We start from the raw sequence: 14,040 nt of genomic DNA, 5'->3' as shown, positions 1-14,040 counted from the left end.
CTTAAATTTTAGCTAAGCGACTACCCCACATGCACATACAGACAAATAAATTTGACACTTTTTTTTTGAATTAAATTAACATTAATTAATTAAAATAAAAACAATAAAAAAAATATTTTGACCGTTATCATTCCTTTGGACTTGAACAAAAGAACATATCTAGATATAGAGGGAAGAGAAGGAAGAGAAGAGATGAAGAAGAGAAGAAATAGACAAAGAAGAGAAAGAAGACAGAGAAGAAGAAAGAAGAAATAAAGAGATGGAGAAGAAAGGAGGAAGAAGAAAGATATTTGTTGGAAAAAGAATAATATGAGGTAGAAAAGTAATTTGGTATTCAAATGGTATTTTTATGTCCTTGTGTTCTTTTATTGGATCTAAAGGTTCAAAAGTACTCCAATGAGTATCGACTTGAAATTGTACCCTTTTGTTTTAGCTATGTACAGGCCCATACTTTTTGCTCTCTTTATCGGGTATTACTATTACTATATTTCCCACTTCCTTCTTCCTTATTTTGTGATTCCAGCTATCTTCAACGAAATAATATTATTGGTCTTTTTTTTTTTGTGAGAAGGTATTTATAAATGGTCAAAAATGATATATTACAAAAAAAAAAAGGTTAATTGATGTAAGTAAGGTTTCTCGAATGCGTAAGGTCGAAAATTCAACCATCACGCTCAACAATTTCGACATTATTTTCTTGTATAGGCCGAAGGCCTATGCAAGACTTTGTAGATTTAATTCTTTTGCGGGCTTTGACCTCATTCTCCCCCACAAGGTTTTGATCCGATTTTACTTATCGCCAACGTGAAGCATGCTGGATTGATGACCCGAGTTTAGAGCTGACCCAACTATCTAGGGGATATGTAGGGGATATGTTGGGCCGGGGAATTCTCGTTTAAAAAAAAAATTAATTATAATAATAAGCCGAACATGAACATGAGTCTGTTGGCTAAAGCTAGCACGATGTCAAATGTCAATTACCCTGTAATTGTAAAGTAACGAACCCCAAGTTGCATCCAGGAGGATGAACAGAAAAGGGATGACTGTCAGAAGCCTTCAAATGCTTGACAAAACTAATTTGATTCAGCTCCCACCTCCTTTTCTACTCAGTCAAAATCGCGAGCAAAAAAACCTCACACCACCATGTTACAGCAATCAAAAAAGAATAAATCTCAAAACATTTTGATATAAGATCTACACATATCAACTTCTGGGATAAATGCTCGAATGATGATGATGATCTGCAGATATCAACTCTGACATCCTCCAATCATGATGGTCAGCAAAACATTTTCATATCCTCCAAGCATGATGGTCAGCAAAACCTTTTTCCCTTCATTCTAGTTTCTTGGCATTCTTTGAACTTGCACCCTCGGAAAGTCTAAAAAGAGGGGTGTACTTGTGTCGGCGGATAAACATGATTATGAAGAAAGTATTCGCCGCAAGGAATAATAAGCTTGCCATCCAAAGCTGCAGGAAGACATTCTTGCCCTTAAATTCAAGCAAATAACCCCACATCAGCCAGTGTGCCTGTGCTCCCATCCATAACAGAATGCAGCATAAGCCTTCCCATTTGAGCTTCATACTGCTCCACGGTAAAATCAGAGGCAGTAAGCAAAAATACCAAACAAAGTATTGCGCTGTGATGACCTGTCAAAGAAATATCACCAACATCCATGTGAAAACAGCATTATCTGAATACACTCTCCTACAAATATGAACGTATACATACGATATGAAAGAATGGACATAGGGTCACTAGTTGCAATGTGCAATTTTATTGTGTATTCTCATGGGATTTGCAAAAAGGTGGAAAAGGGGCAAATCATCTGTGTGCAGTGCTTCAATCCAATACTTAATAAAAATGAGAGTGAGGGTATCTCAAAGTCCTGTGAAACTGTGTGTAAAATAAGCAATGATTGTAGCAGTATACCTTATTGAATGCTACAAATGCCACTGTCTGCAGGAAAATGCAAAATGGAAGATCCTGCGAGAAGCGGAAAATAAGAACGAGCTGTACTACAAACTGAGGAAAAAAGGAGATCAGCTTTTCCACCACTGAAAGATCTTGCCCGCAGTGTAGATATATGTGATAGAAATAGATGGAAAAATTGTGTCTTGGATCTGTGCGCGTAAGATGGTAAAGCAGTGCCTCATGTAAGAACTCCCATCCATATAAATGAAAGAAAAGACCAGTAAAGGCGAGGAAAGTAGTTCCTGAGACTAGGGCAAACATAATTCTCGCTCTAGTGAATATGCCTTTGAGTGCAGTCCTTATAGCATACTGGTCAGTTGATTTTCCACTGCTTTGAGAGATTTTTTCTTGCACAGAACTCCAATACTCAAGGACAGGCTTCTGACCAAATTGAATGTAGTTCGGATCAAGAACTATTATCATAGGAAGTGCATAGATTATAGGATAAATTCTGAAATGGACAATTAGTCCATACCAAAATGCAGCTTGTAAGATATTACCTGTAGGAAAAGGTATATAGGTAAATATATGTGACAAAAATACAGCATGTCAACTTAAATGGCTTCCTTAAAAGCATTGGTGGCAAATTATTTACTAAGAAAATGATTTTTCTTAGTGCAAAGGCCGAGGACCAATTAACAATAACTTAGTCCATGGAGCTACCATCGTAGATACATACGCAAATGCGTATGCACACACACACGGTTCTTTATTTAACAGATCAGAAGATGGGACAAAAAGAAAGGAAAAAAAAAAAAAAGAGTTTGGCATCCTCTAAATTTCTGGTGGCACGTAATGAATGATGGTAGCCATAAGCCATGCCAACACAGCCCTATGCGGTTGATAAAAAACTTTTTTTCTAGTAGAACTCTTTGGTGTTAGTTAAGGATGATTGCTCGGCAATAAGTAAGTCGCAGTTCAGTCCATATAGAGGCGTTCTTCTCCTTCTCAATATCATCAATAACAAAACTGAATCATCTGTCCCTAGTTCTAAGTAAGCTATTCCTTCTCGTATTCATTGTTGTTCAACTATTTCAGGCACCAAACAATGCAAACTTTTCATCAACATAAAAAATTCACTCTCGATTTCACAAACATATAGAAAGATACCCAGGTAAGGTAGTATCTACTCTTCACCCACTCCTAATTTCACGTCCCACAATACTACAATTTGAATCAGACTATCAGAACCCTGAACAACAAAACTCTCAAGGATATTCTTAGAATTGATACCACCTTTCTTCTTATTTCCCCCTACGTATATTTGGTGCCAAAATTATAAGAAAACACTGACTGACCTGACCCAACTCACAGGCACCAATAGACAGGTTTAAACAAGCCAACAAGGTGACATCTTAATAGAAATATGCTGGCAATATTAACTTTGAAAAGAAAATTACGGAAGGAGAAATGTACCATTCATAAGACAGATAATGATCCATAAAATCACGGCACAAACAATTGGCTCACAGTTTCCTCGGGTTCCAATGGTGAAGGTAAATGGATTGAGGAGCCATACCATTACAGAGTATGTACAGAGGACCTCAGGCACCTTACGTTGCTTCAAAATGGCATAGATAAAGAAACCCACAAGTAAATCTGCAATGTGAACGACGTATTTATTAAGTTCCTGAAAAATTCTTCCCACCAGTTTCAGTACGCAAAGTATTCAAAATTTGGAGTTGAAGACTCTCAATACCTGCAGCAGAGAAGAGGAGCTTGCCCCAAGAACGGTGAACGATTGAATTGGGAATAAGCAGAAATGCAAGTAAAGGTGAGTAGCGGTAGGTGGTTCTTTCATAAGGCGACTCTCCCGAAGCCATTAGAGAAGCAGCATCAGAGAAGACAAAGTAATCCACATCCGTGTATCTAACTTCCATATGGGTATCTTGCCACTCTCCATAAGCAATCAAAAACACGCGAAAAATCGCTGAATATAGAAGCAAAGAACGGATCTTCATCGATGAAACATATGCCGACTATAAGGAGAAACAAAGACCAGCAATTTATTCACACGAACTATCGATTAGAGATTGAAAGGATTTCAGATCCTGTTTCTTCTTCTCGATACGGTTTTCTTGGTGGATTCGGTAGAAACTGTACAGATTACCATCCGAATCACGAACGAGCAATCAATAATGGCATCCAGCCGAAGAGAGGGAGAGAGCGGAGCCCAGCTGAATAAATTCAACATGTATTTTATTTATTATTTTTAGGCATTAAAAAAAATGTAAAGCAATAGGAAAAAAAAAACCAAGCTAAGCAATTACAAGATTTTTGGTTATAGAGAATTTGATTGAGGAAACTTGTACAATGTAAATGGGCTCAGGAGTCGGAGTATATCAGAGATTAGATGGCATCAGAAATTCAGAATGTCTTGGGCGGATGTGTTTTGTCAAATGAGCCGTTGTCTCGAGACTCTCGGGTGCATGTTTTTGTCAAATGGACCGCTATCTCGAGACTCTTAAGCAGCATTCCCGAGTCATTTGCTACTAAATTTGCAATGTTGGTTAGATAGCGATAATCATCCTCTATATTATTATTTTGGTCTGTCATGGTGTGATTTGTAGTTTATACAGTGGTAAACTGTCAATAATGACAAATTAATTTGGAAGTTGGAAGTAACAAATATGGAAATTATTACAGTAAATAATAAACCAACCATAAAAGAATGAGAAGTGTGTAAGCCGAAAACTGTAGAATCAAAAGGTATCTGTGGGAACAGAGGCAACCTTGGCTTGCAGATATGTATATACCCATTCACAACTCTGGAGACAAGTGAAACACATAAAAGCCAAAACTATGAATACAAAAAAGGCTAACATACAGATTACTAGAAAGGTTGAGCACACTCTTAAGGCAACGAATATGGACATCAAAAGGCAAAAACCAGCGGGAGCTCTATGGCAAGTCGTGCCGATGAGGTTGCAACTCTTTAGCAGCGCTATCGTTACAGTTGAACATGCTGCGCTTCTGCTTCAACTCCAAGAGATTTTCCTTTTAGTTTTCTTGACATGGCTGAAGACATGCTTGACAAAATTCATGCCCTCAACGCATAGCGGCAAAAGGATGCAGCAGTGGCAATCACAATAGAATCATGCAGCCTTCCATCTTCAAAGTAAAAAGTTACACAGCGGAGAATTAAGGGAAATCCCAACTATTTGTGCCTAGATGAATACCGAGTTACATTACAATGACAGTAATTACTGGCAGGCCAAAGGTATTTAATTTAAAACATTACCCTGAGTTCCTTCATATCAAACTGGCTTTCGAGATTCTCTGCTCAATTCCTTTTTAACAAGCTTCAGAATTTCCATAACCTGTGACAATCAAGAGAGAAAAATTGATTGGATGATTACTAATTTACTAATCTTCTCCATAAGAACTAAAACTTGTTTTTTAAGAGAAAACCAACATCTATGACTTATGACGCTGTCTTACAGAGAGAATATATTTGGAAGGTGTAAGGAGATTCACCAATACTACCAACAAAGTTGGTTAAATCGCCTATAATGTCTTCCATGATGTACAACGAAACTACAAAACTAACAAAGGCCAATAATAACCGAATGCCCCAGGGATTCAGATCAAGGTAGTTCAGTTGTCCGAGGCTAATGAAATTCAGTCTTGTGAAGCTGTGAAAGCTCTTGGAAACAAATTAATCATAGGCAAAACTTACCTTTTTAAGCCCGAGAATAAGAAACCAGTAAAAATTATCAGCAGAAGAGAAGCAACTTACACCAGGATAATGTTGCAATACAATAGAATAATGATCAAGAGCTATGTATATCTTTTCAAGCAGGTTTAAGAGAGAATTCGCCTCATCCCCCAAAAGATCAACCTGAAACGCAATGCAAAAATCCAATGAAAATTGTACAATATAAGGCCTAGTGTATATATATATATAGTCAAACCAAATGTACAAGATCCTCAGAAGCACTGTCAGTTTTGGGAAGGGCAAATGCCACAACCTAATCTCTGCACCGCAGAGACTGCTTCTGCAATTTATATGTATGTATTAAAAATTATAGCGATTAAAAACAGTGGAGAAAATATTTGCCACACAACGGATATTTACTTTATGCAAAGTAGCTAGATCATAGCATCAAGTTGCAACACATAAATGTCTTACTTCAAAGATTAAAAGTTTCTAACATACCTCAGCTTCAGCCTTTTGAAGGTCGAAGCATCTCCTTTCAAAGGCTTGCTTGTACAGCAAGCTCATTCTTTTAAGGGCATCAACCTTTTGGGCATGCGTACCTAATTGAGAAGTCAAATTCACCAACCTGCAAAAGAAATGAGTGCAAAGGCTTCATTATCAATTATTTTAAAGCAAAGTTCATCTCAAAAGTCACTTATCTCTTGATTCTCAATTGACAAAACAAAGATTATAAAAAATATTCAATGCATGAAGATTCCAAAAATCAATTTCTAGACAAAATAGAAGCTTAATTTGTTTTCACAGAAACATGCAATGGATAGGCAAAGCTACATGTTTGGCACTCATATCTCATGAGATTATGAGAATAACGAATGAAAGAATGAGGGCTACTTAAACAGGACCAAATCCAGAGCAGCCTCTAATGGGAAAGTTGGCTGCTCTATAGGACTTCTGCTTAACCACCCAATTCTCAAGGTTAAGCCACCCTTTCCAGGCATCCTTTTTAATTTAATATAGTTATGTCATAAGACTTGCAAATATCTTACAGTGCATACGGATCAATTAAGACTTCTTAATAGAAGAGTAGAGAGGAAAAAAGAAAAAAAAACTAAGTACCTTAAGTTAATCTTTCTAATATCTTCTGTGATTCCACAATCAAGATCAGCAACTGCTTCTGACAATCCACTGACAATAACAATTATAGACTCCATTTGCTTCTTGTGCTCCTTTTCATTCATCTCTAACAAAGACAAAGCATCATTCTTCTCTTGGACAACAGCTAGATGTTTCCTATTCACTTCATATAACTCTCTAACATCATTTGTTGCCAGTTCAAGCTTCTGCTTCAACTCACACACCTCCATTTTGTACCGTTCAATTTGCTCCAATGTCTCTGCCAAATTCCCCTTTATGACATCAGATTGTGTAGAGCTCTCCGAAATTAATATTTGCTGCTTACTTGTTTGATCCCTCAAATCATTGAGCTCTTGACAAACTAACTCAAAATGCTGCCTTTCTTTTTCCAATGCATCAGTTACCCTCTGCACTTGGACATTCTTTTCTACCAGTGATACTTCCAGTAAGAGAATATCTTCCTCCAATTTATTTTTCTCTGCAACCTCCAATCTTAGCGCCTTCTCTCTTTCCATCATTTCCATCTGATGGGAAACTCTACTTTCAGTTTCATTGGCATATTTCACATTCGTTTCGTAGAGTTTCTCCTTGGCTTCTTTGAGGGCTTCCCTAACTATAACACCAGAGAGATCTAGCATCCAAATGGACTCCATATCTGAATCATCTATCTCATATTTGACAGAGGGTTTTGCAGCGTCATAATTTATCTGGCCCATTAACTCCTTGAAGAGACATTTATATAAATCTTCACGGATTGAAGCTTCAATGTTTGCATCTTCCAATGAAGCTTTAGTATTTGCAATAACTTTCAATAAGTTTGCCTCAGCCAAGGAATGCTGCGATATTTTCTCTGCAGTGTCTGAAATTTGAGAGGAGAGGCATTTAATTTCCTTTTTCTTGTCTGTGACTGACGCTCTTAGCTGGCTGTTTTCAACATGTAGGAATTCCAATCTGTCTTTCAAGTTGTCAAGCATCTCAGTATTGTTAGAAAAAGCAGGCAATTTATCATTCTCCAGAAGAAAATTATCCAGTTTATAGATGACCTCAGAAATCTTTTTCCTCAACACCTCCCACTCTTTATCCTTCCTTAACACCAAAGAAGAGCCCCTCTCCCTCAAATAATCACGCTTAAGGCTGAAATATTCTTCAGTCATCTCTTGGACTTTGGACTCATGGTGCCTCTTCATCTTCGTCATCTCAGTCTTAAAAAAAATCACCATTTCATCCTTTGACAAGTGCTTCAGCTGGGCAGGGTCTAAATTCTCATGGACAATCATTGAATCCTCATGTGTACCACTTACCTCTCGATGTAGAGCTGCTGACACAGCATGATTGCCAGAAACCTTCCGATGAAAATAATCACCATTAATCTCTAAAGATTCATGCGAAGTTAGCTGTCCAGTTTCAGAAAGAGATAGTGAATTAGAAATGTTATCCAATTCCTGACGTAAACTTGAAACCTCTTTGATCTTTTCAAGCCAGTTCACGCCATCATTCCAATAAAATTGAGCATTGTGATCCCATAATCTCTGCTCAAACTCTTCTTTAAGACCCCCAAAACAGTTCTTAATCACCATACCTTCAATTTCAGCTTGGAACTCCTTCTCTAGGTGCCACTCACAAACTGAAGCCTTAGACAAGAATGCTATATTTTCCACCTGTTCAAAGACAGAATCAAGATTAATTGTAAGACTATCCATCATTTTATCCACATCAATCCACCTTTCAGATGCCTTGTCTTGCAATATACCACCCAATCCCAGTAACTCAGAACCTGAACTAATCCGCCGAATGGAGCCACTCCCTTTGATGCAATCAATCTCTTTCCGAAGCTTCTTCAGCTGTTCTTTAGTTGAAGATCTCAGGCTTCCCAGACTATCGCCAATCCTATTGTGCTGCATTAAAATTTCTGAAATAGTTGAATATAGTGCACAATTCATATTTTTTGGTTCATTACAAATCGCTTCCAACCGTGAGGATTCAGGGTTATCTCCACCCACATGATATACATGCAGCATTTCCTTTAATTTGGCCACCTCCAATTCCTTATGAGCTATCTTCTCAGCCGCATCTTGTTCAACAGCATTAACCATTCCTCTGATCACTGAATCGCTAACCATCCTCGAAATTGTTAACCGATCACTGATATCTTGCATATATGAATCAAAATCCTCGACAAAGTCAACCCCCAAACCCTCGCTCTCGTTAATATTATCACTGGCCTGTTTTGCCCCCTCATTACATGAACGGACAACAGAATCCATAGCTGCCGAATCAATCAAAGCCTCTTCACTCCCCATAGATTTCTACGAGATACACAACGAAACTCAAGAGTTACATAACAAATGGACCCAAGCAAACCTCCAACAAAATTAAAGTATTAAACCCATTTCATTTTCTGATTTGTTGGAGAAGAAAAAAAGAAAAAGAAGGGGAAACGTGAAGTTTAACTGTTCCAATTCCCCTTAAAGCAAAATCCACCACTCAAACTAAGTCTAATAGCTACCAAACACGAAACCTGAAGAATAATAAGGGAAGTTCACACTGAGCTTGGCTTATACTTCAACTAACACTTGCAAACAACATATATGGAATAGAGATTGAAAAAAGCAATGTCGAGAAAAAAAGGAAGGCAAAGACTTACAGGAGTGAAGAAGGATGATTAGCACGGAAAAATCAGAGACTGCGATTCTCCGGAAGTTGCTGCGACGATGGTCGAAAAAGAGTTGCAAATTGCAATGAAGGCAATTAACGGTCAAAAGGTAGGTTTTGGGGAGCGGTTGTAGAAAGTAAAAGTATCTTTTTCCTAGGTTAAGGAATTTTATTTTTATTTTTATTTTTATTTTTATTTTTAAAATGATGTTTTATGTGTCCCACTCAAACTTGAGTACTATTTTTAATGAGTAATTCAAACATGAGTAATTGAGTATGCCATGAATCATAAGTGTAATTTATCAGCATCCTCGGTGTAAATTGTGAAATAAAGTGTTTTGATCAAACAAAAAGAAAAAACAAAAGTGAAACCCTTCATAGAGAAATTTTAAATCGAGGCTTATAAGAAGCTAGCTTATGAGAATTATTTGACAAAATGAGAATCACTAGCGAGAACTGTTAAGTACAATCATATCGATAGTTTATAAATTTATGGGTTCACTCTACCAAACACACCCTTAACATAGGACGATGAACAGGCTAAAAGTCTCAAGTCAAGTGTCATAAGTCATAAGAAGGGCCACAATCCTTGCTTTTGAACTTTGGCCCCCCTAGTGGTTCCCACAAGGTAAGAAAAAATGGCTTTGACTTGGGACACAAACAAAGTTTTTGTTGGGTTCGTCAAAGCCAATCGTCCACACTCTCTATTCCAATTTCCAGCCACCCAAATAGCCTCCCAAAAGTTCCCAAGTAGAGTTGTGGTTGTGCAAATTTCAAGTACAAAAGTCCAAGTCTACTGCACACAAAGTCATATTCTTTCTTCCTTTTCAGTTACTGCATAGTACACCTTAACATTTCTGATGAAGAAAACAGATTTTCTTATCAACATGCCATGAATTCATATCCAAGAATTCCAAACTGAATCCTAATTTGATAGTAATTCATATCCCATAAGAAATACTAAAAGAAACAACCTTATAAATCTCTAATACAGAAGGCATTTACAGAAATGCAACAACATTATAAACTGTTGGATTGACAGAAACTTAAGAGCAACAAGAGAAGGCTGAAATGGAAAAGCGTTGCGACGGCAATTTATTCTAGAAAAACTACTACAATAGAACTTAAACTGGGACTGTCCTGTTATGAATGGAAGACTGCTCCATTTCTACTCCATCATCTTCATTTTCTCCTGAAATCTCTTCCAGTGATCTTCCCTTTGATTCAGGCACCAAGAATGTAAACAAGATTCCAAAGAAATTCACAACACCCAATACAATTAGTGCGTTCTTCACTCCAATGCCTGGAGGATACCCTGCATCAGTCTTGGTCTTGTCCTTGCTCTGCGCCAAATACAAGAACCCGAATGCGCCTATAATAGCCCCAAGCTTTCCCGAAGCTGCAGAGATACCGTGACAGGTGGACCGGAACCTGGCAGGGAAAATCTCAGCCGGCACCACGAATGTGGTTGCGTTAGGCCCGAAATTGGCAAAGAAGAAGGTCAATGCGTACATCACCACGAACCCAATATGGTTATCCTTGTGTGTCCAGTGATCATAAGGAATAGCAAGGGCAAACATAAACACTGTCATGAAGAAGAATCCCATCAATTGGATTGCGAATCTTCCCATTCTATCGATGAAAGCCACCGTGAACCAGTAGCCGGGGACGGTACTGCAAAGAGCAATTAGTGTTTGTGCTCTTGCAATTTTGAAAACCTCTTGAATAGCATTCATAGTCTTCGCCGGGGGAATCCAACCGACCGCGCTAAATATATCCTTCTGGAACAGATTCTGGCTGTAGAATGCAATGTCAAGCAAGAACCATGTCGTTGTTGTTCCAAGCAAGTGAAGTCCATGGCGATGAAGAAACTCCTTCGAGAACAAACCAAAAACATTGGCGTGCTTCTCCTGAACCACGTCAACCTTTTGTTCCGCCTCAATTTCCATATTCAGAACCTTTGACATATCAGATGCAGCTTGTTTCATGTTCTTGGCAACAAGAGCAGTGTATCGAGCAGTTTCCGGCATCTTCATACGCCAGTAGTAGGTAAGTGCAGCTGGGAGTGCTCCAACCATAACAATTATACGCCAAACATAGTCTGCTTGTGGGACTGTTGAGCCAATTGCATCGATCTCGTAAGCCGGAGCATCAAATCTGGCACCGAATGAACTAGATATGATAATTGCAAATATCCCACCAGCTAAAATTCCAAAACCCTGCATGGCAAACACAGCGGCAATGAAAGCACCGCGAGTCTTCTTATTGGCATACTCAGACATGATTGTCGCAGAAAGTGGGTAGTCACCACCGATGCCAAACCCAAGCCAGAACCGGAAGAAGCAGAGCGTTGCCATGACACCTTTCGGGTCATCCCCAAAAGAAAGACCGGAAGCGATTGAACATATGACCATGAGCATCAAAGTCATGCCATAAACTTTCTTCCTGCCCATTTTGTCACCAAGCCAGCCAAAGAAGAGCTGACCTGCAAGCGTACCACACAATGCAACACCATTGACAGCGGCCGCGACATTGGGAGGCAGTGTTCCGGGCTTTTCTGCCCCATCAACATGATAATATATGCGGCCAAGCAATTTGGTAACAAGTGATACGCAAAAGAGATCATAGGCATCAGTGAAGAAGCCCATCCCAGCAATTACGATTGCAGTGAAGTGATACCATTGTGTTTTGGCAACATCCAGGGCATTAAGCACCTGTAATTGTTCTCTAGCCATCACTTGCGAGCTTCCCTTCTCGCTCTCACTTTCTCTGCAAAGATGGAAGAATATTTAGAACAGGCACTATACAATTATACAAATCCAATTCTGAGATATTTATGAACAAGTTGGGTTGGGTTGGTCAGCAAAGTAAGTCAATGTTCATACGCATTCAATTTTATTTTTTTTTTTGTGTTGAATTTTCAAGAAAATGACATGGTTATCAGGGCACCAGACCACTAGGAGGAAATTAAGCAGAAGAATACATAAATAGACCATTATAGTCAACCCAGGAACATGGATCGTCCAACTACTCCAACTTTAGTGGCTAATAGGCAAAATAGATTATATCAAAAACTCCATTGATTCAAATGACCAAAACTTCACCAATCAATTCATCTTTTGCTGGGTTCATGAATTACATCAAGTGGATTTAATGAATCTTCTGGGAAAAAAAAAAACAAAAGCCCCATGACCACAGAAAAGAAGAAAAAAACAAAGTGAGAGGTCCCCTGGAATACATCTCTAATGTCTAAACAATCACATTCACACAGAAGCATATTACCCCAGAAACAAACAGTTAAACACACTTGTCCAGAAAAGAAAGTTTCATCAGAAAACGAAATCATAGACATAAAGATCAACTAGAATAACAGTATCTGAACCCAACCCATTTTACATCACAGACCCAACACTAATAGGAACCATTTTAATTGATAATTGTGTATAAAACATTAACAATTGATTCCTATTCATGATAACTGTAAGCATTGACTACTAAAATAGCAGGCTATGCCCACAGAGACCCCAAAACCACACAGTTGTGTTAAGTTTGAATGGTGCATTGGATTTATGTTCAAAATTGGGAAGTCTACCTGGCGATGAATAGATAAAAATTTTGCATTAAAGGCAGTAAAAATCAAGCTAAAGACAGATCAAAATAAGAATTCCCATCTGGGTTTCTTTGAAGCTTCTTATAAATTAAATTCATCAAACCAAAATTTAAGCAAACCTTGCCACTAATCATGGCACAAATTGCGCATCTGGGAAAACATTTTCTTCTAAACAAAATCCAACCTTGACAGTACCCAGAAATCAAAAACAAAAACATCCCAAATAATAACATAACTCACTCACAGTTCTCTGTTTTCTTGTTCTTAATCTGTTTTGGGTCCAGGTTTCTTCACACAAAAGACAAGAAATGAACAGAAGCAAAAGCTTTTAATTGTCCTTTATTAATGATGAAGCACTGCCTTTGTATTTCACTTTGCATGTCTAACCATATACACTTGTACGACGAAAACATAAAAGAACACAGCGGTAAAAAGGGATAGAAGGTTAATATACTTTCTAGCAGACTGACCTGTTTTCCTTGTCGCTTTCTCGATAACAAGAGAGAGAGAGAGAGACAGACAGACAGACAGAGAGCGGATGGAAATGACAAGATGGAGGGGGATATGAATATGATGAGCAATTTATGTACGCAATGGATGTACACCAAGTATCTTTCGAGATCCCCTCGGTATATTCCCACCTTCTTTCTCCGCGCCATCTCGTTCAGTCCCCTTTACGACGCCGTTTTCGTGCCAGCCTTCCCCTTTCAATTTCCACAGTCTGCCTCTTGCACTTCTCTTTTGGCTCGTTTTCGACCGTTGGATTTGTTTCCCTAACTACTTAATTAGTAAATTTGTTGTAACTGTAAATTCACATGCAAAAAAGAGATTATAATGATAGAATATTACAATAATATTCCTAGTATTGATCCCATGGTAATATTCGTTATTCTTTACTATGTATGCATAGCATTCTATCTATTGCTAAACGCTAATTAGTGTACAAATTAAGCAATTTTCAGTATTCTGATATATAATTATCTCATGTTAATATCCTCTAATTGTTTA

The 14,040-nt window shown here is 38.1% G+C and overlaps 3 protein-coding genes across 6 annotated transcripts; all 3 read right to left on the bottom strand.

Annotated features, from left to right (window-relative positions):
• Positions 1-926: 926 nt before the first annotated feature.
• On the bottom strand, positions 927-4,148 carry LOC120007008 (GPI mannosyltransferase 1). Of its 2 annotated transcripts, XM_038857150.1 has the most exons (5): positions 3,675-4,148; positions 3,392-3,574; positions 1,934-2,475; positions 1,326-1,650; positions 927-1,288 (listed from the first exon to the last, which is right to left on the bottom strand). In XM_038857150.1, the coding sequence occupies exons 1-4, from the start codon at positions 3,934-3,936 to the stop codon at positions 1,336-1,338; spliced, it is 1,302 nt and encodes a 433-aa protein (XP_038713078.1). In that variant the 5' UTR covers positions 3,937-4,148; the 3' UTR covers positions 927-1,288; positions 1,326-1,335. The 2 variants fall into 2 exon arrangements, with proteins under 2 accessions (XP_038713078.1, XP_038713077.1); XM_038857149.1 differs by having other exon boundaries at positions 927-1,650.
• Positions 4,149-4,606: 458 nt separating this feature from the next.
• On the bottom strand, positions 4,607-9,562 carry LOC120007755 (WPP domain-associated protein-like). Of its 2 annotated transcripts, none has more exons than XM_038858178.1 (6): positions 9,415-9,562; positions 6,753-9,076; positions 6,135-6,261; positions 5,715-5,816; positions 5,217-5,295; positions 4,607-5,142 (listed from the first exon to the last, which is right to left on the bottom strand). In XM_038858178.1, exons 2-5 carry the CDS (start codon positions 9,068-9,070, stop codon positions 5,233-5,235), a joined length of 2,610 nt encoding a protein of 869 aa, XP_038714106.1. In that variant the 5' UTR covers positions 9,071-9,076; positions 9,415-9,562; the 3' UTR covers positions 4,607-5,142; positions 5,217-5,232. The 2 variants fall into 2 exon arrangements, with proteins under 2 accessions (XP_038714106.1, XP_038714107.1); XM_038858179.1 differs by having other exon boundaries at positions 4,607-5,086.
• A 657-nt stretch (positions 9,563-10,219) lies between these two features.
• Positions 10,220-13,660, bottom strand: LOC120007756 (inorganic phosphate transporter 1-4-like). Of its 2 annotated transcripts, none has more exons than XM_038858180.1 (2): positions 13,503-13,660; positions 10,220-12,191 (listed from the first exon to the last, which is right to left on the bottom strand). In XM_038858180.1, exon 2 carries the CDS (start codon positions 12,155-12,157, stop codon positions 10,547-10,549), a length of 1,611 nt encoding a protein of 536 aa, XP_038714108.1. In that variant the 5' UTR covers positions 12,158-12,191; positions 13,503-13,660; the 3' UTR covers positions 10,220-10,546. The 2 variants fall into 2 exon arrangements, with proteins under 2 accessions (XP_038714108.1, XP_038714109.1); XM_038858181.1 differs by lacking the exon at positions 13,503-13,660 and adding an exon at positions 13,277-13,298.
• Positions 13,661-14,040: the final 380 nt, after the last annotated feature.

This window comes from Tripterygium wilfordii, chromosome 10, assembly GCF_013401445.1.
Source record: "Tripterygium wilfordii isolate XIE 37 chromosome 10, ASM1340144v1, whole genome shotgun sequence".
Taxonomy (NCBI): Eukaryota; Viridiplantae; Streptophyta; class Magnoliopsida; order Celastrales; family Celastraceae; genus Tripterygium; species Tripterygium wilfordii.
The sequence above is the reverse complement of the archived record's forward strand: the minus strand, read 5'-3'. Positions and strand labels throughout refer to the sequence as shown.

Coding starts and splice junctions, on each gene's coding strand:
- LOC120007756 (XM_038858180.1), bottom strand. CDS start 12,157: ATGGCTAGAGAACAATTACAGGTGCTTAATGCCCTGGATGTTGCCAAA.
- LOC120007008 (XM_038857149.1), bottom strand. CDS start 3,936: ATGAAGATCCGTTCTTTGCTTCTATATTCAGCGATTTTTCGCGTGTTT. Junction 3,575..3,674: donor GCTCCTCTTCTCTGCTGCAG/GTATTGAGAGTC, acceptor TTCACATTGCAG/ATTTACTTGTGGGTTTCTTT. Junction 2,476..3,391: donor CATTATCTGTCTTATGAATG/GTACATTTCTCC, acceptor CTTTTCCTACAG/GTAATATCTTACAAGCTGCA.
- LOC120007755 (XM_038858178.1), bottom strand. CDS start 9,070: ATGGGGAGTGAAGAGGCTTTGATTGATTCGGCAGCTATGGATTCTGTT. Junction 6,262..6,752: donor ATTAGAAAGATTAACTTAAG/GTACTTAGTTTT, acceptor TTTCTTTTGCAG/GTTGGTGAATTTGACTTCTC. Junction 5,817..6,134: donor TTCAAAAGGCTGAAGCTGAG/GTATGTTAGAAA, acceptor ATTGCGTTTCAG/GTTGATCTTTTGGGGGATGA.